Raw genomic sequence first — 22,952 nt, forward strand, 5'->3', positions numbered from 1 at the left:
GGCATCAGATAACTCTGTATCAGGGATCTGTTCATTTGCCTGGGCTTTTCCGTGACTGACAATTAGAAATGGTCCGTATGCACTGAGGTGAATTCTAAGTTGGTCCACTCATAAAACCTGCATTTCTCTTTTGCTCTCTCACTTAATGACACACGCAAACACACACGCACAAACATACACACTCCAATTTGGCAGGGAAGCACATTCAAGCCAATGTTTGATGGGAATGTTTTTATATTTCAATTTCCGGTTGTGCCCTGAAGACGCCCATTCATCTCTATCATATTAACCCTATTAGCAGTCTCACTCATAGAGCATAATTATATGCGTTGCCATGATATTATTGTTATTATTGCTGCAGCTCTATTTTGAGACTTCTAATAACTCTCACCCACAGTTGTTTTTGGTGAGAAAGAGAGTGGGTGAAAATAACCAAATGTTATCATTTTCATAAAGCAAAGCAAGTTTTAAAATTAAACATGCGAATGATCTGTGGAATGGAATGCAAAGAAGTGGAAAAAATTTTAAAGCATTGCAGTCAATTTTGATGTTGATGAGAAACTCTCCTCCTGAAAAAAAGAGTCATCATAGATCGTTTTACAGTGATTATTACTAATTATAGCATTACCTAATATAAATATATGGCAAAACTAAAGTAAACACATATGCATACACAAACATACAAAAAAAATCCAACGCAGACACACAGCAGACTGACTTTATTTGGAAAACTTTCAGGAAAATAAATCCACTATATTTGAATGGTGCCATCTGCACAAATGGCCACGCACACACAACCAGACACACAATAACTCCAACGTCAGCACATCCCCGTCGTCAGACAATCCAAACACTGCCGGGCGCTAGGCAACCAAGCCATCCCAGTGCAGATGGCAAGGTCTGATCATGTTTATTTTACTCTCCCATGCCGCCTAAATGACGTCACCAGGGACGAGTTTGTGTGTGTGTTAGTGTGAGTCTGTCAGGATGGACTCATACTAATGTAAAATTGACTAAATCTAAATGGTCATGGCCTCATGTCCTCAATGCAATCGTGTTATTATCCCACATCATTCCATATATTGCATAGAGAAGCCACGTCTTAATATACCCTACAATTCAAAATGCAAGTTAAATGTCAAATCTTGATGAGTTGTCATTGGCCGGTAACTCCACATTCCCATTCCAATTACATTTACACCTCCTCCCCTCTTCTTCTCAACCTGTCGCACCTGATGTGTTGTACTGCATTCCCCTTGAGAATTGTGAAAGGTGTGGCATCACGTTTCAGCTCGTTGTTTAGTTGCCCCACCCACAGATTTAATGATTTGATTAAAGGGTGTCCTTTACCTTCCTTTAAAGTGGAAGATGTATTTACGCTGCGCGTCTACAGGAGCTGGTTCTCTGGTGGCCTTGTCAGAGAGCTGGTCTGTCTGCAGCAGCAGGCTGGAGCGGCTTTAGGCTCCTCATCCCCCTCGTGGAGAGGCTCCATCCGAGTAGGCTTTGCAACACAGGCCACAGGCAGCTGCGACAAGGCTGGATTGGCATGGAATAAATGACTCCTCCTTAACCAGAATAATGAAGAAACACTCGAGCAAACCCCGGTCTGAAGGATATACATGTTGTTGTGTTCACACACACACCAACCTGACACACCCGGCAACACATACCTTCAAAACTGGTCCTTATGGATGAGAATGCTCTGGCATTGATGTCTTGAGAGTCTGGACTTTGTCGACACCCATTTGCCATTGTCCACTAAACAAACTTGTCTTGTTGAGTCATAGGCTTCAATTATTTAGATTGTGGGGCGTTGAAACAGGTCTTAACGGATGGAAAGCTGAAAAAAGGCCAGTGCCTTAATCATGAAACCATGTCTTCTCAGAGAGTAGTGTATTTATCTCATCTTTTAATAAAGTGAAACGTGGCACCTTCAGGGGTCTTTCATTGATGTCTTATATCATACCATGAATAAAAGATGTCTACTGGGGGGAATGGAATAATGAATGTTGCTTCACCACCATTATAACCAGACACAAATGCACGTATACACATGCACACCGACAGAGTCCAAATAGATTCATTCATGAGAAGAGTTCATGCCCAAATTTGTGTGCTCAGCTGTGTGAAACACCTAAGGGCCGACTATTGACAAGTATCGTAGCAGTACGCAGCATGAGTGGCCCCGCGGCTGTCTTTGGGACTGGAGTGTCAAAACAGAACTATTGACTTAGTTAAAAAGGAATACAATACTTCTGTTGTTTGTCTCCCTGCTTTTCTGTGAAAAATGATGTTGTGTTTCCTCTCAGTACTCCCTGCCCGATCTTTAACAACCGTTTTTACTACGCACCATTCCTACCAAACCTTTGCTTCTTTCATGTACCCGTTTTGACAAACCTTTTGCTCCCTCCTTACTGTTCCAGTTACTTATGTAACCCCTGTGTCCCTGTCATCCCGGACCTCACATTGAGTTTGGTCCTCCACTGACCCTCTTCAGCCAGTATAGTCAGCTATCTCCCTCGAGGCATCTGGGAGGCATGATACAACGTGACACACTGAGAATTATTGATTTTGTGAAAGGCTTTATGCGATTGCACAGCAGTGCATGTTTATGCTTTACAAGTACCAAGGCCATCTGCATTAACATGGCTGTCAGATGGTACCTGCCAAATTTGAGTTATATAACATGCTTTGCGTGTGGGTTCAAAACAGTCTTGTCAGTTGATGTTATGTGACCAGAGTTGACTGCAAACCAGAAAAGACTTGAAATTGAGGGATTTAATAAACACATAGCCCCGAACTGAAAAACAGCACGTAATTAATGCTGACCTGATTCTTCTTATCTGGTCATAATAAGGTGGGTTGGATGACACTACCTAACGTGAATATGACAAATACATGCACTACCCGTGAGTAACGAGACCAGGTTTTACAGCCGAGTTAGCAAGATTTATGTTAAGTGAAGATGGAGCAGGATTAAGGATTCCACCTGCCATCACTCCCCAATATTTGCAAATATTACTGTTAGTCTAAGTTATTACTAATCCATAACATTTTCCTATTATTTTTGTCAATTAGAATGTAGAATCATCATTAGTTTCGCGCTGAGACAAGCAGGGTGTCTTCTTCGCTGTGGTGTGCTGAGGTGGAGGCATCAGGAGCGGAGATGCCAACAATCTCAACAAGCTGGTGAGGAAAGCCAGCTCTGTGATTGGTCTGGCGCTGGATAGTCTGGGGCCAGTGGATGAGGAGGAGGATGAGGGTCAAACTCTGAGCCCTCCTGGACAATCCCTCCCACTCTCCATGAGGCACTGTGGCAGCTGGAGAGCTCATTCAGTCATCAGCTCATTCTACCAAATTCGATCTTCTCTCGGGCAGAGTGCTTCAGATGCTCATTTGTTCCCACTGCCATCGGACTGTGTAACAACAGCCAAGACCAGGGTCTGTCATCCTGCTGACCCCACTCACAATAGCACAACAACACCTCTGTCTACTCGTCCCACTTTCTCCTGCATCTGACTCATGTGGACTATTGCACGCGCGTGCATGCGTGCGCGCACACACACACACAGACACAGTACCGTAGCTGCAGCAACATGCAAATTTCCGAAAAAAAATCAATGGAGGAATATTATCTTGTCTTTAGTGTCCTTGGAGCGCCCTCTGCTGGGCCCCTGCAGATGTGCGCGGTGCGCCCCGCATTACGTCACCAGTCTGGGTGGATTCTGTAGAAGCCCAGCAGAGACATCTAAATGAGTTTATTTTTGTTTGTTCTGTCTCTGCAGGCTATATATTAAATTAGATATCTAACTGCCATATCAAACGCTCAAAGTAATAGTAGTAGTTTGAGTTCACACCGAGGTGGACTGTGAGGACTTAGTTAGTTACTTAGTTAGAGTTATAGTGCCAGATATGTCTGCTGTAAGCTGTGCATGTGAATAAAGAACCTGATTGGACCCGAAACGAGTAACACAACATGAAACACACGACTGCTACAAAAGGCATATTCAGTCTCCATAAACCCTTAAAAACGATTTCTAAATGTACAGTATGTTGCTTTTGGACAGGAATTCTGTGAAGAAAAAGAAGTATAATGGCAGTGAGTAGGCTGCACTTGATTTTAATGTAAACACCTTTCTGCTTCCAGCAATTTTCTAGGTAAAATAGGTTTTTGAAAGCAAGGGCAACAAATACAAAATAGACACATTTGGAAAATCCCACTTGCTTTGGCTATAAAGAAAACCATGGTTAAAACAATAAATACTAAAAAGTAAAAATACATGGAAGTCTGACACAAACTATACTGCTAATAGGGTGACCCCAATCTGTCCTTTAGTTAAATCTGTTTGCGCCACACTGTCATTGTCCTTCCCAATATACAGTAAATGACCCACAGAGAGCACAATTAGGACTGGGACAGAAGCTTTGATGAATTATGCTTGAAGGAATTTTAAATTCATATAAAATACGTTATGTTTAACATGTTATACCTAAATTCGAAAACATGTAGACATGTGACATATACTTTCTACTTCTGAAAAATGTCGTAATATGCTAATCTTCTTTAAAACCTGTAGATACAGAGACAAAGAAGCCTTAAAAATACAAATTCTCCCCAAAAATATTTTTTCAACTACCCTTTTCCTTGCAGAGCCGGACACCTACATGCATGGGCTCTTTTGACTCTTCTCTCTGCATCATGATGTCCTTCCACAAACACTCCAATATACTAAATTCATATACGTAGTCCTACGACTGGGTGTAACGGATAATTTCACTCAGGTCGTAGCCTGTCACTGCGAAGGCATAACCATCGCTGTCACAGAACTTGGCGCCACAGATTTGCGTGTCCGTCACACACTCATTGTGCAAATGGGCAATCTAAAAAAGAAATGAGGAAAACACACAGTCAGGGTCTCAGCGAGAGTAAGTCTAAGTTAAACCTGAAGGACGCTATCATCAATCCTGCCTTGATACTAAACCATATAAGAAAACAAGTTTAGAATTCTGTTAAGTCTAAGTGTAGTTACCTCCACGCTCTGGCTCTCTGGCCTCATTGACAGGAGCCACACCCTGACCAGGGAGTCCTCAGCAGCAGACAGCAGCTAAATCAAACGGAATGAGATATTCCCAAAACATGGTTTGAGACAGACTTGAACAAGCTGTTGACTGTCTTTTGCTGGAAAATCTATGATCTATTCTGTGTAACAACTGTGATCGCCAAATTTGGTTTAAACAACTCACCAGCCCAGAAAAAGGAGCAATGTCCAGTGAGTATATCCAGCGAGCGTGAGCGTTGACCTCAGCATGCAGTATTCCCGTCACTGCTTCATACAGACGAATCTGGCCTGTGCCGTAACCTGCCACCACTGTGCCTTTCCACAACTTCACAGATGAGCAGCTAATGCTGTCGGCAGTGAGGTAGATAGAGGATGATTGCGATGAGGGAATTAAGGGAAGAGATAATGAAAATCAGATTAGAGCCAGGAGGGGAAGCAATGAAGAAACAAGACAGTAGAATGTAAAATAATGTAGTAGTATAACGATTGTTAAAAAGTAAAAGGAGTTTGAGAATAGTGGTGACAGCGTTTCAGCAGATGGGCTACCATTACAACACCTCATTACCAGAACTGACAAAAATAAAAAGCAATAAACTTCTTACTCAAAGCCAGGGATATGGTTGAGTAAACTAAATTCCTCCCCGGCCTTCCACACACACAGGTTTCCCCCATCGTCTGCACTGACAAGATCCGCTATGCACACCTGAAGGGAGGGAGACAGCCACAGAGGGGATAATATTGTATATCTTTAACTAACCCATATAAAATAAAGGTGATAATGGACAGAGAGCAGGCAATGCACACACTGATGAGCATACCTCGCCACCACAGCATTCAGAGGCCATGTCAGTGATGGACTCTTTGTGCCCCTCAACGACATCAGCCAAGGTAATATTACTGCCCTTACTGGGAACATCGAATACTAGAATCGCACCAGTTGAAACGCCTAGAGAGAGAGAGAGAGAGAGAGAGAGAGAGAGAGAGAGAGAGAGAGAGAGAGAGAGAGAAAGCGAAACAGGCGGTAAAGTTTGGCCCTGTATTTTAAATACGAGAATGTATTTCACTCACAACTTACCCACACATATAAAGCTCTCACACACTGCTGATATTCCTCGAGCAAACATGGCTTGACCTGGGAGAAAGATATATGCATGAACATCTATGTGAAGGTGGAGGCAAAAATCCAGCAGAATCTATAAGTAAATCTTTTCAAACCAAGAAATGTCCATTACAAAAATCAGCTCCTCTTCTAACTGATGTTTTTAGAGTTTGTGTCATGTTTGTGGAAACAATAGATTATACTTATTTCACAATCTGTTGTATCATATCACACTTTATTTTGTTGGGACATATTTGAGTGTCTACATTTGAATGAGATCCAGTTTGCATGCAACTATACCTGTATTTGTTTCTGGAGTATCGAGGGCATGCCAGTACACCATAATGGAGCCATCAGATTCATACATCTAAAACAATGGATTTAAATCATATGAAAGAAAGAAATTTAGCCAAAAAGACACAAATTATTTGTTTTGATTAGGATTTAAAAACACTTAATGACACGTTGCTGCTGCAAGTATACAAGATGCACATGTAACAGTGCTTCCTCCAAATGGGGGAGAATGTCAATGGCTGCAGGAAAGAGCAGAGGAACAATTACTCACCTGGATGCCTTTCTGAGAGGTCACCACCAGCAGATCCCGAGAGGGCAGAGCACAAAAAGCAGCCTGTTACAAGAAAACACAGGAATTATATATATATATATATATATATATATATATCGTGTAAGAAATGCATATACATTGATATTTGCAAAGGAGAAATTAAGAAGAAGGTTGAAATTGGTTATTTATTACATGTCAGGAAGGAAGCTGTTAGAGTATGGGGCGCCGTTTGTAAAATGTTGCACGTTCTAAAATCCTGCGCAGTTTTCGTACATTTAGCGTTATCATATGAATAAAAAAAGCAGGACAATATTCACATGTCACTTTTTCAAACATTTAGAGACAAAATCATGTAAATACATGCAACAACTTTTCCAAGTACAATGTTTGGCAGTAACAAAAAGTTGTTAAATAATATAAATATTAAATGTAAATATAAGTGTTAAATGTAAATCTAAATGTTAAATCTATATCTAAATGTTAAATCTATATCTAAATGTTAAATCTAAATCTAAATATTAAATCTAAATCTAAATGTTAAATCTAAATCTAAATGTTAAATCTATATCTAAATGTTAAATCTATATCTAAATGTTAAATCTATATCTAAATGTTAAATCTAAATCTAAATGTTAAATCTAAATCTAAATGTTAAATCTATATCTAAATGTTAAATCTATATCTAAATGTTAAATCTAAATCTAAATGTTAAATCTATATCTAAATGTTAAATCTAAATGTAAATCTAAATGTTGAGTTGACATGTTAGACTCGAGGATCGAACATTCCCATATTTACGGTAATTGTGTTCCCGTTGTGTAACAACGCATGGAGAAAGCGCGGTATTTTAGTCACTTCATGCTGCAAGGCAAGATGGCCAGTCCTGAACTAGCCCTTGTCATAGAGCGAGCTGTTGCAGCTGGCGTTAGGGCGGCCCTCCAAGACCGACCGACGCCTACACCAGGAACAAGTCTCGTCGCAACAGACACCACATCATTGCCGTCGGTAAGTTCGTAAATACGGTTGTTTTTTAAGGGGGAAGGGTAGCTAGCAAGCTAACTATGCTAGCTAGCTAATTCTCCAATTAGCCATGTTGAAGCCTACAAAGCTACCACAGGGATTAATGGCAGGTCTTGACATTAGCACCCGCCAAATGCAGATACATTTCGGCTGCGGCGGGTAAAGCGGTCGCTCCCGTTAGCCACTTTGATGGGTGGAATTCTATATATCTCCGTGTACTTGTTATACGGACTGTCTCGTGTTCAGTGTGTTACGTCTAAGATATTATGTCCCTTAAAATGCTGCCGTAGGGGAAAACGGGTGGTTATAGGCAAAAGGGTGTTGGTACTGTGTCATGAGTGCATCCTCCACCAGCCCAGAATGCTCTGTTACTTTGGTGGCAGCGATGGTTCATGTGCACCGACTACGGCCCGCCTCGACTAAGTGACGCGTCGGCATCTATGCGCCTCCTCGGTTTAGCTTAGCTCTTTCAGATTAGCTAGTAGGCTGAATCCACTTCTGAGAGCTATGCGCCGCCGGAACCAGGCGTAGAGATGAAGACCCGTTTAACAGCTCATGGCTATTCGGCAGATGGTCGGCCAGCTGAGATCCATATTGACCTGCCTGCGCCGTTTTCTAAAATAATAAACTCATTGTAGGGTTGTCAAGCCTCACGCATTATCCGTGAGACACACGCATTTCAACCACCTCACACGCCACACTTTGATAAGGACACGCCAAACAAGTTGTCCTGCTAACGTTGATGCTGCGCACGTATCATTTTCCCCTCGGCGTACGCTCGTTACTAGGCAACATACAGCGCGAACACACGTGTCCGGTGGATGCTTTTGATGAAACAAGGCGCATTTAACATTTAGTGACTGTACATATACATATATATATATACATATATACATAACTATATATATATATGTATATATATAGTTTTTTCTTGATTTGGCTGTTGCTGATTATTTTAACGGAACTGACAACCCGGTTCATAAATTAGACCAATTAATAAAATGTATGCAATACTGCATACTAAAAATAAAAACTCTACCTAGTCAACTAATGACGTGCCTGTGTCGATAGCAAATGTTATTATTTGGAGCACTGCATTAATGTGATGTTTTAATTTCTTTAGGTATCAGCAGTGATTTCATCACCAAGTACAGCGACCACATCACAGAGATCGGTAGGTTTTGAATTCATGAGAGACCTGGTACCAAGCCTGTTATGTTGTTATCAAAACCTTTTGGCTGCGGGGCAGCCCCGATTATAGTAAACCTGTGATTGACCACCATAAATAACTACATGGTAAAAACTAGAGCTGCAACTAACGATTATTTTAATAATCGATTCATCTGTCGATTATTTGTTCGATTAATCGATGAATCGGATAAAAAAATAAAAAATGTAAAAACATTAATTTCCAACCCTTTATTGAAAAATAGAACTGACTGTGCACTTTCTAAATATGTTTTGCACTAACAGATTGCTCCTTGAACATCCCTAAGTAAGCAAATAAAATGGACTAACACAAAAAACATACACACATTGCATGATGTATACTTTACAGCCGCCAAATTAAATATATTAGGCACAAAATCATGAATCATTGCCGTGGTGCTCCCGTACCAGGCCATGTCGAATTTCAAAGCCCCTCACGAAAATATCCCGGACCGACCTTTCTCCTGATTTCCACCCGGACAACAATATTGCTGCACCACCCGTCACTGGGCGCGCTGTTTCAGACCGAACAATAATAAAGGTTACACCTTGAAGTCGAGCGCGGCGATTAGAACGTGAAACTACTGGCGCTGCAAAGACAACCGCAGCACCCCCCCCCCCCCCCCCCGTTGCCGCTAGGACCCGCACCCCCCATTTCAGTGTGAAATACCTGGGAGGATTTAGGTCGCATTGGTTTCTCTGCCTCCGCATGTTTCAGAACAGTATTAAGGGTCTCTCCGATGGTCTTTCCTTTACCTCAGCTCTGCTCTTTTTTATTTATTTTTCTTAGCAACGCTCTGCTGCGCGAGCGCTCAACTTTTTTTTTCTCTCAGCTCTGCGCGCGCAACTTTCTTTTAATACTCAAACATAATAGTCGCGCGACACAACGAATCGATAATGAAATTCGTTGCCAACGCTTTTAATAATCGATTTTAATCGATTTCATCGATTCGTTGTTGCAGCCCTAGTAAAAACCATAAAATTACTGGCCATGGACAAACAACTGACGTGTCATGACATGGATTAGATGTCCCCAGTATCCTGGCAGTAGATACTCAACAAGGTGGTCAAGGTTTCTGTTGACGCCACCGATAACTGAACTTAGGTATAAGAACTGCCTCGTTCTGTTAGGGGGCAAGGAGGTTCTTGACAGTCTGCAGAGCACGTAGCTGTTGTGACCTTTCCTCCCTTGCAAGGAAATAAACAGAGAAAGACATATTTGACTCAGAGCCTTTGTTTCTTACTTTACGATTATCTGTGCAAAATCTTCCACCACAACTTTCTGCAATGCATGTTAAGAGATGCTGAAGAGGTTAGGGCATTGACCCTGTTGTGATTTCACATATTTAAAATTGTTCACTCTTAACACAGGTACCTCTTCCATCTTTTCCCCAACGAAGTGGTGCAAGACCGGGGTTAATAAGACGAAGACCTTACAAAACATTCACAAAGGACATTGTGTGTTTGCCTTGGTCGACAAACACAATCTTCTCCATACCAAGAGGAGACACCAGAACGAAATTAGCGGAAGATGGCCTCATTGGCAAAATATCATTTTCATCCGAGTGGTCTGAAGTCCAATTAAAATTGGAAATAACAGCCATCTTTAGAGCCACGTTCGGATTGTCGGAGAACCAGGAATTCCCATTTGAATATTTATGCACCATAAAGGGATGTAAAAAACTGATGAAACCCAAGGTCACCAACTCTTTTCCATGGGGAGGAAAAGAAGTTGCGTCCATCTGCTCAAACACATGCCTGTACATTTTAGCAGGAATGCAGAGACCTGCCGAGGTAAACATTTTTCTCTTCCAATCTTTTGTATAGTTATTATTCTTTTTGATTTACATAAATATGTAATATAAGAGGTATTACAGTTTATATTCAGGTATGTCCCTGCTATATTCTAAGATATTAGGCCCACACAGTGTGTCAATGTTTGCATGAAGTGAAATAAATCTGATTATTAAAAATAAAAAACATATGAAATAACTTTTTTGGCTAATGGTAAACAACCCTCTTTCTGCTCAGGAGGAATTTATAGCAGTGTCTGATGACAGTGACTTTGAAGATCCTGCACCACGGAGAAGGAGAGGTTGGTCAATGTTTTTGTGCTATTACAAGAAGTGAGACTTGTATCTGAAGGGAGACTAAGTGTTTTTTATCATTCAGTGACTCGGGGAGAGGCATTGTGTACATCCCTGATGGAAACTCAAGGAAGAGATCAGCAGGCAGAGTCCAGAGCCCATACAGATCAGCAGGCAGAGTCCAGATCCCATACAGAGTCCAGATCCCATACAGAGTCCAGATCCCATACAGATCAGCAGGCAGAGTCCAGATCCCATACAGATCAGCAGGCAGAGTCCAGATCCCATACAGAGTCCAGATCCCATACAGATCAGCAGGCAGAGTCCAGATCCCAGGCAGATCAGCAGGCAGAGTCCAGAGCTCAGGCAGAGTGGGGAAGGGAAGGACAGACTGGAAGGCTGGATGCACATGTGATCCCTAATCACTTTGCAGATTTTTTGTACGGTACTTTTTTGTGTTCAATAAAATGTTGCAGTGATATGTATATGTCTGCATGTTCACTATATAATAATATTGCCTTTACAAATATATTATCTAGTATTTAATCTACGAAATTACACTGCATGTTAAACATGTTTTTTTTTCCAGTAGTTCAATAATTGTTTCAATTATTTCCCACTATTTAACAATGCACCTGTTTCAGCCCTGTGGATTATGAGGAAGATGAAGCTGTGGATGAGGCCATAAGACGCAGTCTTTTGGAAGAGTCGGTCTTGCTTGATTCAAGGTATATTTTTCATAAAAAAATGTCTTGTATTATATGCAGTGCTGTTGAATTATCTTTAAACAATACTATCCAAACTATTATTCATATTTTCCTGTCTAGTTATTCCATTTATGTAGTAAATCACATTGAACGTGCCTCTATAATAATTAACACCGTATTTCTATCCAAAGTACTATGTATTTAGTTTAATTGTGCAACACAGATTTTCTAAATGGATTAAGTACACAAGGCTATAAAACACTGTGACAAATATCCTATTTATATTCAGTTTGTTTTGGTTTCAAGGTCTTCAGAAGTTTTGACCAGAGAAGAGATAACTGGAATTCTGAAAGCACATGCCGAAATGGTTGTTACCCCAACGCCGAGACCAATCTTCATAAGCCGGAGTAATGTTTGGACCACTGCCTTTCGGCAATTCAACAGACCCAGATTTTCAGAGAGCTCTGGAATGCTTTATGTCACGTTTGCAAGTGATGAAATGGAGGAAGATGCTGAAGATTTGGGAGGGCCACGACGAGAGTTCTTTCGTTTGCTTGTGAGGGCTATCTTCCAAGGCAGTGGAGCATTTGAAGGTAAAATATCCGTGTCTAGGAAATCCTTATTTTGTGTAGATTGTAATTCCACTCACCATACCTAAAGTTTCCAGTTCCTGCATTTGAGAAATATTCCCACAGTTTGACGTTGCCACACGATTGAGATGGTGTTTCTTGAGGACTTTACAGGATTTTTCACTGTACGTGTGTGGTTTTACACACACATACATTGCATTGAGGATTTGCCAAAAGGCCACCAACGTTTGTGAAACCTCACCAATAGTTTCCACTAAATCCTACGCACTGCAGCTTTAAGATTTTAGTTTCCTACACCTTTACTCCAATTCCAGCCACTGAATTGTGGGGGCAATGTGTGAACAGTGGTGGCCACTGACACTAGTTAATATATTCCTCCGATGCTTGTTTGAACTTGAACAGTCTTTAAAATGTTTTTAAAGTAGCATGCATGCCAGTTGACCTGGTGAGCTGATTTTGTTGTATAATGCTGTTATGTTTGTTTTTCTTTTCCTCAGAGTCTCCCAACGGGTTTACTCCAAAGCTGAACATAGCTCATGTGCAAAACGGAGTGTACAGAACCATTGGAAAGATGATGTCTACCATAATAGTCCAAGGTGGTGAACCACCAGCATTCCTTGCACCACATGTAGTGGACTACATTGTGACTGAAGATATCCTGCAAGTACGTGTCACTCCTGATGACATAGCTGACGCGGAGTTAAGGGATTCTCTGAAGAAGGTATTAGTATAAAACCAATTATGCTTTAATATGCATGGGATACAGATTCAACTGTTGTCTGTTTCTTGGAATGTCCATGGTAATGTGGGCCTTATCTTGTTTCCTGAGTTTGCTGTTACATGAAAAGGTAATTTCTAAAGTTTTTTTAAATAGTAAATTCTGCAATTGATCTCATCTTCAGGTCAAACAAGCAAGCACAGTGGATGAGCTAGAGGAAGCGCTGGACTGCTGTGACACATGGAGATTTCAGATTGAGGGTCTTCCAAACCCAGTCACCATGGACAGAAGAAATGAATTTATTAGGAATGCAACATTGTATCATGTCATCTTGCATCAACAAAGTTGCTTCAATCAACTGATGGATGGTCTATCCTACTATGGAGTAAGTGAAAGTAATGTATTACTTATGGGACAAACATCAACCATGGTGTACACAACAGCGAGTTCTGCAACAAAAACTATTCCCATGGTTCCTTTCTTCCCCCCGAAAGGTACTTCCACTTCTGAGGGAACATCGTAGCATGAGAATCTTTCTTGACATGCCTGAGAAGAGAGATGAGGTCACAGCAGAAGTTCTTGCTTGCCTCTTAAAGCCAAGCTACTCTGTCCTGGGCAGCAACAAAAGGCCAAAAGAGGAGCTCATGGTTGTAAAGTTCAGAGAATTTCTCCAGTGTGTGGAGAGTAAGTGGGCACATGCACTCTTCACTTCATGCCACTTGTGTCTGTAGAGACCGTGTGCTAATTATTTTGAAGCTGCAATAATGTTGTTCTCATATGTGGGTTGTTTTGTTTTAAGATAAAGAGCTTGGTGAAATCCTTGGGGCCAGAACACTGACTGAAGAAGAGAAGGACTTCGTTCAGAACTTGGGCCTCGGTCACATCCTGGCTTTTGCAACAGGGAGCAGCAAAATTCCAGCTGTTGGATTCCAGCCAAATCCCAAAATAGTCTTCATTCATGACGAGATTAAGCGTCATCCGGTTGCGCACACCTGCTCAAATGAGCTTCTCATATTTGTCAATGCCAAAAACATGGCTGATGATGACGAATTTGAGTACTGCTTTGTGGTGGCCCTGATGAATGGAGCCTTGTTTAGCACCATTTAAGGACACTTGTAGTGACGGCACATTGTCACACATGGTTTAAGTGTGTTTCGACTACTGACCTGTCAACTGCATTGTATATTTATGTTCCAGTGGCTATAGTTAACTTTACAATGTTTAGGATAACCTACAAATGTTGCTGTGATGGTTTTGTAGGATATGATCCAAATAAAGACTAGATGTGAGCAGAAACTTTTTTTTTTATTAAGGTTACACTCAAAGTATCTGAAAAATAATGATTCCAAAAAGGGTTAAATTAATTCAAAATTCCATCAAGAGAAGGAAAAACAAAACAAATCAAAACTTATCCCACATGGGCACTTAACAGACTTTAGATGACGACCAGACAGGGAACACATGACACAACTTCAATACCCGAGGGGAACCAAACAAGTAACAGTAGAAAATAAGCAGACTGATCAACAGAACATGTATGGTAAATGTTGATGGGAAAATCCAAGAGGGCATTACTCAGAATGCAAATGTGAGCTTACAATTTTACTGAAAACAAACTGCTGCACTCTTTGAAATAATGTCTTTCCATTGTTATGGTCATTTTCAAGAGGGTTTACAGTGAGGGAAAGCTCCTGTAAATCCCATCTTTGTAATGGGCAAAATGAATCTACTCCATACATAGGAGTTGGTGCTGCGGGCTCATTACAGAGCTGTTCTAATGCAGTGTCTGGGTTGTGGAGGTTCTGCAGATGGCGGTCTAATGTGAAAAGCTGCAGAGGGGTTCGGTTTCCCTCTGAGGACACTGAATGATTATTAAAAGCAGCCCCGAATTCATTTAATGTGCGATTAATTCTAGGAATGTAAACATAATGAAGAGCAAATATATCTGTTTCATTGTCCAAGTCTAGCACATTCATTGACTCCAGTTCATAAAAAATGGGTGAGTAGACATGACTGCAATTATTATTTAAGTCCCTGTTAAAACGTTCAATGCGCTGGTTATGTACAGAGCTTCCTGTTAAAACAGATTCTTCTCCTCTGCTTTCCCGCATATCCTCCCAAACAAGAACATTCTCTCCCCCCAAGTCAGTTCTGATATGCAGAGGTCTGCCAAACTGTCTTATTGCTGTAGTGAAAAGCTGTTTAACGGTTTCAGACCGATTGTTGTTAGAGCACTGGAGAAACATGAGCATCCTACTGTAGCCGTCCATTGCACCATGTACAACTAATTTCCATCTTATCAGTTTATGGTTACCATCCAGGTGCCAGATAAAATTTGGACATGGCACAGAATAAACACGCCTGGATATCGTTGTTCTCCGCCTGGACTCAACACCCCCAGAATCAACCCTTTTAATTGACTCTCTTAACCTCTTTCTTTGCACCACAATGTCCCTTGAACGCATATGTCCATTAAGCATGACCTCTCCCACATGAGGATGTTCTGCTTTAATCTGAGATACTGCAGAATCTAATTCCTCATCACTAAATTGTACAAACTTTGTTCTTGAGATGTTGTGCTCCCTCATGAGTTTGTACAGGGTTGGTCTGGAAATGCAGAGGATGGAAGCAACTTCTGTCAGTGTGGTCTTTAATGACAGCACATTTTCGATATCTTGTTTGGAAATGTAGCTCTGCTGTCCAAGGTTACCATCCTGGAAGAACAGCAAAGTGGATACTTGAAACATAATACAGCTTTGAATTACAGTCATTCACTTTTTACTTAAGATACCAAAAGATTTAAGTTCCAACAACCGTGTTTAAACAATTTCAATTGTGACTGAAAAGAAACAAACATTCTCTATCTAACTTGAAAAATTAACTTAATGTATATGGGCAATTGACTCTTGCAAATGTATGAATGCAACATTTCCGACAAGATATGACCTAGATAATTCATAGATTTGCAATTGCAGCTACATACTACTCAATGGTACCCGCAGGACCTCGTTTGAAAACGACTAAAAAACACGCTTACAAAAAATGACAGGTCTTGAATTTGGTGAAAAGATGGAGGAGGTTTTGATAACAACATAACAGGCTTGGTACCAGGTCTCTCATGAATTCAAAACCTACCGATCTCTGTGATGTGGTCGCTGTACTTGGTGATGAAATCACTGCTGATACCTAAAGAAATTAAAACATCACATTAATGCAGTGCTCCAAATAATAACATTTGCTATCGACACAGGCACGTCATTAGTTGACTAGGTAGAGTTTTTATTTTTAGTATGCAGTATTGCATACATTTTATTAATTGGTCTAATTTATGAACCGGGTTGTCAGTTCCGTTAAAATAATCAGCAACAGCCAAATCAAGAAAAAACTATATATATATACATATATATATATAGTTATGTATATATGTATATATATATATGTATATGTACAGTCACTAAATGTTAAATGCGCCTTGTTTCATCAAAAGCATCCACCGGACACGTGTGTTCGCGCTGTATGTTGCCTAGTAACGAGCGTACGCCGAGGGGAAAATGATACGTGCGCAGCATCAACGTTAGCAGGACAACTTGTTTGGCGTGTCCTTATCAAAGTGTGGCGTGTGAGGTGGTTGAAATGCGTGTGTCTCACGGATAATGCGTGAGGCTTGACAACCCTACAATGAGTTTATTATTTTAGAAAACGGCGCAGGCAGGTCAATATGGATCTCAGCTGGCCGACCATCTGCCGAATAGCCATGAGCTGTTAAACGGGTCTTCATCTCTACGCCTGGTTCCGGCGGCGCATAGCTCTCAGAAGTGGATTCAGCCTACTAGCTAATCTGAAAGAGCTAAGCTAAACCGAGGAGGCGCATAGATGCCGACGCGTCACTTAGTCGAGGCGGGCCGTAGTCGGTGCACATGAACCATCGCTGCCACCAAAGTAACAGAGCATTCTGGGCTGGTGGAGGATGCACTCATGACACAGTACCAACACCCTTTTGCCTATAACCACCCGTTTTCCCCTACGGCAGCATTTTAAGGGACATAATATCTTAGACGTAACACACTGAACACGAGACAGTCCGTATAACAAGTACACGGAGATATATAGAATTCCACCCATCAAAGTGGCTAACGGGAGCGACCGCTTTACCCGCCGCAGCCGAAATGTATCTGCATTTGGCGGGTGCTAATGTCAAGACCTGCCATTAATCCCTGTGGTAGCTTTGTAGGCTTCAACATGGCTAATTGGAGAATTAGCTAGCTAGCATAGTTAGCTTGCTAGCTACCATTCCCCCTTAAAAAACAACCGTATTTACGAACTTACCGACGGCAATGATGTGGTGTCTGTTGCGACGAGACTTGTTCCTGGTGTAGGCGTCGGTCGGTCTTGGAGGGCCGCCCTAACGCCAGCTGCAACAGCTCGCTCTATGACAAGGGCTAGTTCAGGACTGGCCATCTTGCCTTGCAGCATGAAGTGACTAAAATACCGCGCTTTCTCCATGCGTTGTTACACAACGGGAACACAATTACCGTAAATATGGGAATGTTCGATCCTCGAGTCTAACATGTCAACTCAACATTTAGATTTACATTTAGATTTAACATTTAGATATAGATTTAACATTTAGATTTAGATTTAACATTTAGATATAGATTTAACATTTAGATATAGATTTAACATTTAGATTTAGATTTAACATTTAGATTTAGATTTAACATTTAGATATAGATTTAACATTTAGATATAGATTTAACATTTAGATATAGATTTAACATTTAGATTTAGATTTAACATTTAGATTTAGATTTAATATTTAGATTTAGATTTAACATTTAGATATAGATTTAACATTTAGATTTACATTTAACACTTATATTTACATTTAATATTTATATTATTTAACAACTTTTTGTTACTGCCAAACATTGTACTTGGAAAAGTTGTTGCATGTATTTACATGATTTTGTCTCTAAATGTTTGAAAAAGTGACATGTGAATATTGTCCTGCTTTTTTTATTCATATGATAACGCTAAATGTACGAAAACTGCGCAGGATTTTAGAACGTGCAACATTTTACAAACGGCGCCCCATATTAGAGGAGATCAATAACATATATAAGCTTTCTTAACTAGTTGTGATATGGCAAAAACTTTAAAATCGTTATTGAATTATTTACTTTTGCTTAGTTGCTCAGTTCTTGGGAAATATGTTTGCTGATGTCTTTTGGTTCCCAGAATGTTGCCAATTCGTCAAGCTGTTTGACAAGTTTACCTTTTCTTATGGCACTAGTTATTTAAACCTCGATTCCTGCAGTGATCATCTGGTTCGAATCAAAGCCAAAACACACGGGTTGATCCCGCAGGAGACTCGCGAGTGTCGCTGTGGGGCCACGCTGACATGACGGCCTGACCTGCATGATGAGGGACGTGCTGGTGGCGACGTTGGGCTCCTTGGACTGCAGCTGACGGTGGGAGTAGTTGAGGCCGTCCCAGGACGCGCTCACCATGTTGACCACGTTAGCGTGGACCGCCGTGAAGCAGGTGAGGCGCCGGGGGGCGATGCGCAGCACGCCGAGGTTGTTGTACAGCGCCGAGGCGCTGTTCTTGATCTGGATGCTCTTCTCTTTCCGATACATCGAGCTAGCGTTACCTTCTATTGTGGTGTTGGTCTAAGGTGACGTTAAATAAATTAAAGAGCTAGCGGTCCCACGGGCTGGCAATGTAGCTAACTAGCTAATTAAAACCACGTACCGTAACGATAAACGATAAAAAAAATACTCCTGCTTCAGACTAAATAGCAATTGCCCCACTTGCAATTGGCTGTAATACTCGACATTATAATAACTAATAGTCCATGGGAACGAAGCACTGTGCTAGTTCTTGTTAGCAACACGATTACCTCCGCGTCGTCCGCAGCCATAGAGACAACGCCACTTCTACGTCATACGTCATACGTACGTCCTCGGTTACCGTGCAACCGTAGACAACGCGGAAAAAGGGTACAAACAAGAGTGCGCGGTAAAGTAAACAGACTTTAGATTCTATCATTGTAACAGTGGTGATTTGTGAGAAGTGACTTTTAAATGACGATGTAGCGTTTTTTTGTTTGTAACCATTTTAACCTTGTCTAAATATAGTTACCTTACCTAAACAATGATACACAACATAATACCCAGCAATTTAACAGTCGCGTGTAACATTAGGTCAGAAAACAGTCCCAAATTATCAAAATAACGTTAGATTTGTAATGACCTTGGATTGTTTAGTTTAGGTTGAGTTGTACAATAAATATGTGACGGTAAATTTCAAGATAACAACATATACTATATAAATGATAAACTGATTTGCTTTCAAATGTTTTTGCTGTTTGGACGCTATTAATAATTACATAATATTTTCTAGTAAACCATTTAAACATTAACTACAGTTGAGATAAAATAAGCCAGACCTTTTATAGCTTTGAATGATCCAACTTATTTTTATAATGTCACTTGTTTTACTTTAGTTAACCAAAGAACATTGGAACATTTTATTTGGGATTTAGTCTGTGCATTTCACACTTTGTTGTCCAAACTCACACACATGATTTATTGTTCAAATTCTGAAAGGAATTACTCTTAGCACGTGGATTGTGTTGAAAATTGTATTTTTTTAATGATCAAGTCCATTATACTTGTATATTGTACTAAGTACTCCAAGAGAAATAAAAACCGGCAAGTTTAATCACTTCCACCAGAGTGTACTCATGTTCACCATGTGACATTTTCACAGCAACATGCAAACTCAGAGGGACTGACATGTTAAATTGTTTATTTTCAAAACCCATTTTACTAATGTCATCACATCTGGGTTTTTTTCAAAACCTATAAACATTTTTCTATTTTCACAACAGCCTCTGAACCAAGATGCCGCGCTCTGCAGCAAAGTTGCGAGCTGACAATCAAAGTCGAAGGTCCATTCAACTGAACACACCTCCGACAGAAGAACTGGAACTGGATGATATTATCCCTGTTGTCTTAACTCATGTCCAATGGACAGAAATGTTGATCCAGGAGGATTCAGATGAGGCAGTGGGGGAGATCATGGAGGAACTGTTGAGCGAGGTCATGGAAGGTTGTTTCAAAGTCTCGATTAAGAGACAGGTAAAACTGAAAATATTTTTTATTTGTATTTCCCTTCAATGTGAACATCATCCCACTGGTTTTCACCCAATGAGAGACAGAAAAAAAGGTTTATCTTGCCGTCACAAATTTTAACCACACATAATACAGGTACAACATTCATGATATTTCCATTTCTGTGTTCTCCTTCAAGGTAATGCCATTCTCAGTCTCATGGGCCAAGAGCTACCTCACACAGATTGTGGAGCAGCATATCTTGTGCCCAGATGAAGGCGGAGTACCAGAGAAAACATCTAAAACCGAAGACACAGAGCCCATGCCGCCACCTTCCGATCCCTGGGTTAAAAGATGTGTACCTATTGGAATGGCTAGCCCTCGACATCACACGGCCTCACAACAGGTGCACTTAATTTGACCTTTCTTCTGCAGGTCTCTTCAGATTCGAACTAAGACATTATCTGTGTTCATATCTGTATGTCTGTATTCATCTAACAGGATGACGACATTGTACAGGTCCCAGTACAAGCAAAGCCAGGAGTCAACCAGAAATGTGATATTATGGCGCCGACAAAAAGATCTCCAAAGAAATTTGAAAAGAAAACACGTCCGATTGTCGTTCACAAGTTAACTAAACTGCAAACCATTGTACAGGTCCCAGTACAAGCAGAGCCAGGAGTCAAACAGCAATGTGATATTATGGCGCCGACAAAAAGATCTCCAAAGAAATTTGAAAAGAAAACACGTCCGATTGTCGTTCACAAGTTAACTAAACTGCAAACCATTGTACAGGTCCCAGTACAAGCAGAGCCAGAAGTCAAACAGCAATGTGATATTATGGCGCCGACAAAAAGATCTCCAAAGAAATTTGAAAAGCAAACAAGTCCCACGACCCGTCTCAGCTCTAACTGCCAACAAGTGCTTAGTCCTTTTCCTCCACCAAAAATGAATCAAAAGAAAAAGCAGAGAGTTAATTTACCACCAATACTCAAGACACCTCCAAGCAAATCCCTTCCATCTCCGTCTTGTTCGGCAGAAAAAAAGGATGTGGATGTCGATTTTTATAACTACCCAACTGGATCCTTATATCAGCTTAAGAGGAACCAACCAATTCAAAAGCTTGATTACTCTTGCCTCCCTCGACCCTGCATCTGTCCTCAGTATGAGATTGTGGATGAAAAATTGACAAAACCTGACTCCAGGATAGCAAGGGAACATTCCACACTTAAACAAGGATATAACAAGCGGAAGGAGTGGACAGTAACCTCACCGAAGCAACTTTCCAGCTCCACAAATCAGCTAACAAAGTTTCAGAAGGGAAACCAGGCTGATATCTGGCAGGATAGATTTCCCCGCACTGGACGTAGAAAGGACTGTATGGTGTCCTCTGGGTCTCTCAGGCTGGACACAATGGTGTTGGCCAAAGGTGTTTCTCTCTTGGACTCTCAAGCAGTTGAAAGGAACCCTCTCATATCCAACTCTTCTGCTGAGCCAACCAAGCTGATGCCGATACGAAGCGATATTCCCATGCCACGGTTTTCTGTTGATCAGGTTACCTCAGGTCCACCACCTCAAGTCACACCATTGTGTGAAATGTATCATAAAATGTGGTGATAGCATTATTGAGGTTGTATTTTTAAAGCAGGATTAGCCAAATTTCCTTGAACAATATCCTTCTAAAACAACAAGTCATATAGTGATGCTGTGCACATATTAAAACGGCACCTAAAAGACTGAATACATTGTATGTGTTTTCATTGCGTTGATATATAGTTACAGAATATATAAACAAGAAAGTCTAGATAAGCATCCCACAACCTATTGCAAACAGAGTTTGATGGAAGGTCCCCATATAAAAACAACAAGCAACAGTATTTCAGTATGGACTAAATTCTTTGCATTATTCACATGCAAAGTTGATTTTGAGAGGGAAATATAAATTAAAGCTGCGAGCAGCGTTGGACGGGTCCTCGCTACACCTTGCACGTCGGGGCACTGGCCGGGCGGTTAAAAATGCGGCCGACGAACCCTGCGGCCGTCGGGCGAAGCGTTCGCAAGTCAGTGGTCGCTAACCGTGTGGAGCAACGGCAGGTATGCAGCTTTGCAAACTTTCTTCAAACTAATCTTTGACATTATCATGGTCTTAGCCTTTTATGTCAACATATAACCAGGACTATCTGATGTACCAGTCCAAAATAAAAGCCTCCCAAAATACCATACATGAGCCAATTTCCTTTAAAATCTATCACCAGACTACATTTGGTCATTTTCAGATTAGGTTTAAAAGGAAACATACATGACCATTCCTCTTCAGGTTGATAGTACACATCCCCAAGGTGACACTTGGTGGATAACTGGGACCTTCTGATGTTCCATCCCAAAATAAAAGCCTCTCAAAATACCATACATGACCCAACTTCCTTCAAAATCTTTCAAAAGGTGTTTGAAAGGTTTTTTTATTGCACCCTACGCACACAGTTTAATATTTCTTCAGGGGAAATGCACATTGAACCAATAATGAAGGTATCGTGACAATCAGGGCCGGCGCTAGCCATTTGGGTGCCCTAAGCACAAATGCTTGGTGGTGCCCCCCCCAACCAACGAACCAACCAACCACCACCACCACCAAAGGAATAACAACCATTCAGAATGTCTTAGTTAGGTTCTCTTTATTCCCCAAATAACTTCTAAACATAAATAATTTACATAAACAAACATGAAAAGAAATACATTTATATAAAAGATAAAATTATAAATTATAAATACCAAATACCAC

The 22,952-nt window shown here is 40.8% G+C and overlaps 5 protein-coding genes across 6 annotated transcripts; 3 read left to right on the forward strand and 2 right to left on the reverse strand.

Moving 5' to 3' along the window:
- Window positions 1–3,798: 3,798 nt before the first annotated feature.
- wdr54 (WD repeat domain 54) lies at window positions 3,799–18,997 on the reverse strand. Its single transcript, XM_037483472.2, has 9 exons — window positions 18,470–18,997; window positions 6,725–6,787; window positions 6,460–6,526; window positions 6,136–6,192; window positions 5,879–6,006; window positions 5,663–5,763; window positions 5,245–5,407; window positions 5,031–5,105; window positions 3,799–4,881 (listed from the first exon to the last, which is right to left on the reverse strand). Exons 1-9 carry the CDS (start codon window positions 18,692–18,694, stop codon window positions 4,750–4,752), a joined length of 1,011 nt encoding a protein of 336 aa, XP_037339369.1. The 5' UTR covers window positions 18,695–18,997; the 3' UTR covers window positions 3,799–4,749.
- Window positions 7,381–12,190, forward strand: LOC119206046 (uncharacterized). The gene is made up of 6 exons (XM_062562645.1): window positions 7,381–7,729; window positions 8,868–8,918; window positions 10,325–10,747; window positions 10,985–11,048; window positions 11,685–11,768; window positions 12,054–12,190. The coding sequence occupies exons 1-5, from the start codon at window positions 7,553–7,555 to the stop codon at window positions 11,726–11,728; spliced, it is 759 nt and encodes a 252-aa protein (XP_062418629.1). The 5' UTR covers window positions 7,381–7,552; the 3' UTR covers window positions 11,729–11,768; window positions 12,054–12,190.
- LOC119206044 (G2/M phase-specific E3 ubiquitin-protein ligase-like) lies at window positions 12,112–14,162 on the forward strand. The gene is made up of 5 exons (XM_037457472.2): window positions 12,112–12,340; window positions 12,835–13,058; window positions 13,240–13,440; window positions 13,550–13,739; window positions 13,855–14,162. Exons 1-5 carry the CDS (start codon window positions 12,112–12,114, stop codon window positions 14,160–14,162), a joined length of 1,152 nt encoding a protein of 383 aa, XP_037313369.2.
- Window positions 14,033–17,749, reverse strand: LOC119206042 (uncharacterized). The gene is made up of 3 exons (XM_062562264.1): window positions 17,382–17,749; window positions 16,191–16,241; window positions 14,033–15,769 (listed from the first exon to the last, which is right to left on the reverse strand). Exons 1-3 carry the CDS (start codon window positions 17,556–17,558, stop codon window positions 14,627–14,629), a joined length of 1,371 nt encoding a protein of 456 aa, XP_062418248.1. The 5' UTR covers window positions 17,559–17,749; the 3' UTR covers window positions 14,033–14,626.
- Window positions 18,528–22,393, forward strand: LOC119225543 (uncharacterized). Of its 2 annotated transcripts, none has more exons than XM_037483469.2 (4): window positions 18,528–18,599; window positions 19,951–20,200; window positions 20,373–20,579; window positions 20,675–22,393. In XM_037483469.2, exons 2-4 carry the CDS (start codon window positions 19,964–19,966, stop codon window positions 21,788–21,790), a joined length of 1,560 nt encoding a protein of 519 aa, XP_037339366.2. In that variant the 5' UTR covers window positions 18,528–18,599; window positions 19,951–19,963; the 3' UTR covers window positions 21,791–22,393. The 2 variants fall into 2 exon arrangements, with proteins under 2 accessions (XP_037339366.2, XP_037339367.2); XM_037483470.2 differs by lacking the exon at window positions 18,528–18,599 and adding an exon at window positions 19,011–19,076.
- Window positions 22,394–22,952: the final 559 nt, after the last annotated feature.

Source organism: Pungitius pungitius, chromosome 5 (assembly GCF_949316345.1).
Source record: "Pungitius pungitius chromosome 5, fPunPun2.1, whole genome shotgun sequence".
NCBI classification, from domain to species: domain Eukaryota; kingdom Metazoa; phylum Chordata; class Actinopteri; order Perciformes; family Gasterosteidae; genus Pungitius; species Pungitius pungitius.

Bases quoted from the DNA above. Each gene is read 5' to 3' on its own strand.
- LOC119206046 (XM_062562645.1), top strand. From the start codon at position 7,553: ATGGAGAAAGCGCGGTATTTTAGTCACTTCATGCTGCAAGGCAAGATG. The intron at 7,730-8,867 runs GTAAGTTCGTAA...TAATTTCTTTAG, and splicing joins ACACCACATCATTGCCGTCG to GTATCAGCAGTGATTTCATC. The intron at 10,748-10,984 runs GTAAACATTTTT...CTTTCTGCTCAG, and splicing joins GAATGCAGAGACCTGCCGAG to GAGGAATTTATAGCAGTGTC.
- wdr54 (XM_037483472.2), bottom strand. From the start codon at position 18,694: ATGTATCGGAAAGAGAAGAGCATCCAGATCAAGAACAGCGCCTCGGCG. The intron at 6,007-6,135 runs GTAAGTTGTGAG...CTCTCTCTCTAG, and splicing joins TGAGAGCTTTATATGTGTGG to GCGTTTCAACTGGTGCGATT. The intron at 5,764-5,878 runs GTATGCTCATCA...CCCTCCCTTCAG, and splicing joins CTGAATGCTGTGGTGGCGAG to GTGTGCATAGCGGATCTTGT.
- LOC119206044 (XM_037457472.2), top strand. From the start codon at position 12,112: ATGGTTGTTACCCCAACGCCGAGACCAATCTTCATAAGCCGGAGTAAT. The intron at 12,341-12,834 runs GTAAAATATCCG...TCTTTTCCTCAG, and splicing joins AGGCAGTGGAGCATTTGAAG to AGTCTCCCAACGGGTTTACT. The intron at 13,059-13,239 runs GTATTAGTATAA...TCTCATCTTCAG, and splicing joins TAAGGGATTCTCTGAAGAAG to GTCAAACAAGCAAGCACAGT.
- LOC119206042 (XM_062562264.1), bottom strand. From the start codon at position 17,558: ATGGAGAAAGCGCGGTATTTTAGTCACTTCATGCTGCAAGGCAAGATG. The intron at 16,242-17,381 runs GTAAGTTCGTAA...TAATTTCTTTAG, and splicing joins ACACCACATCATTGCCGTCG to GTATCAGCAGTGATTTCATC. The intron at 15,770-16,190 runs GTAGGTTTTGAA...CTGTTCTTCCAG, and splicing joins CGACCACATCACAGAGATCG to GATGGTAACCTTGGACAGCA.
- LOC119225543 (XM_037483469.2), top strand. From the start codon at position 19,964: ATGCCGCGCTCTGCAGCAAAGTTGCGAGCTGACAATCAAAGTCGAAGG. The intron at 20,201-20,372 runs GTAAAACTGAAA...TTCTCCTTCAAG, and splicing joins AAGTCTCGATTAAGAGACAG to GTAATGCCATTCTCAGTCTC. The intron at 20,580-20,674 runs GTGCACTTAATT...TTCATCTAACAG, and splicing joins ATCACACGGCCTCACAACAG to GATGACGACATTGTACAGGT.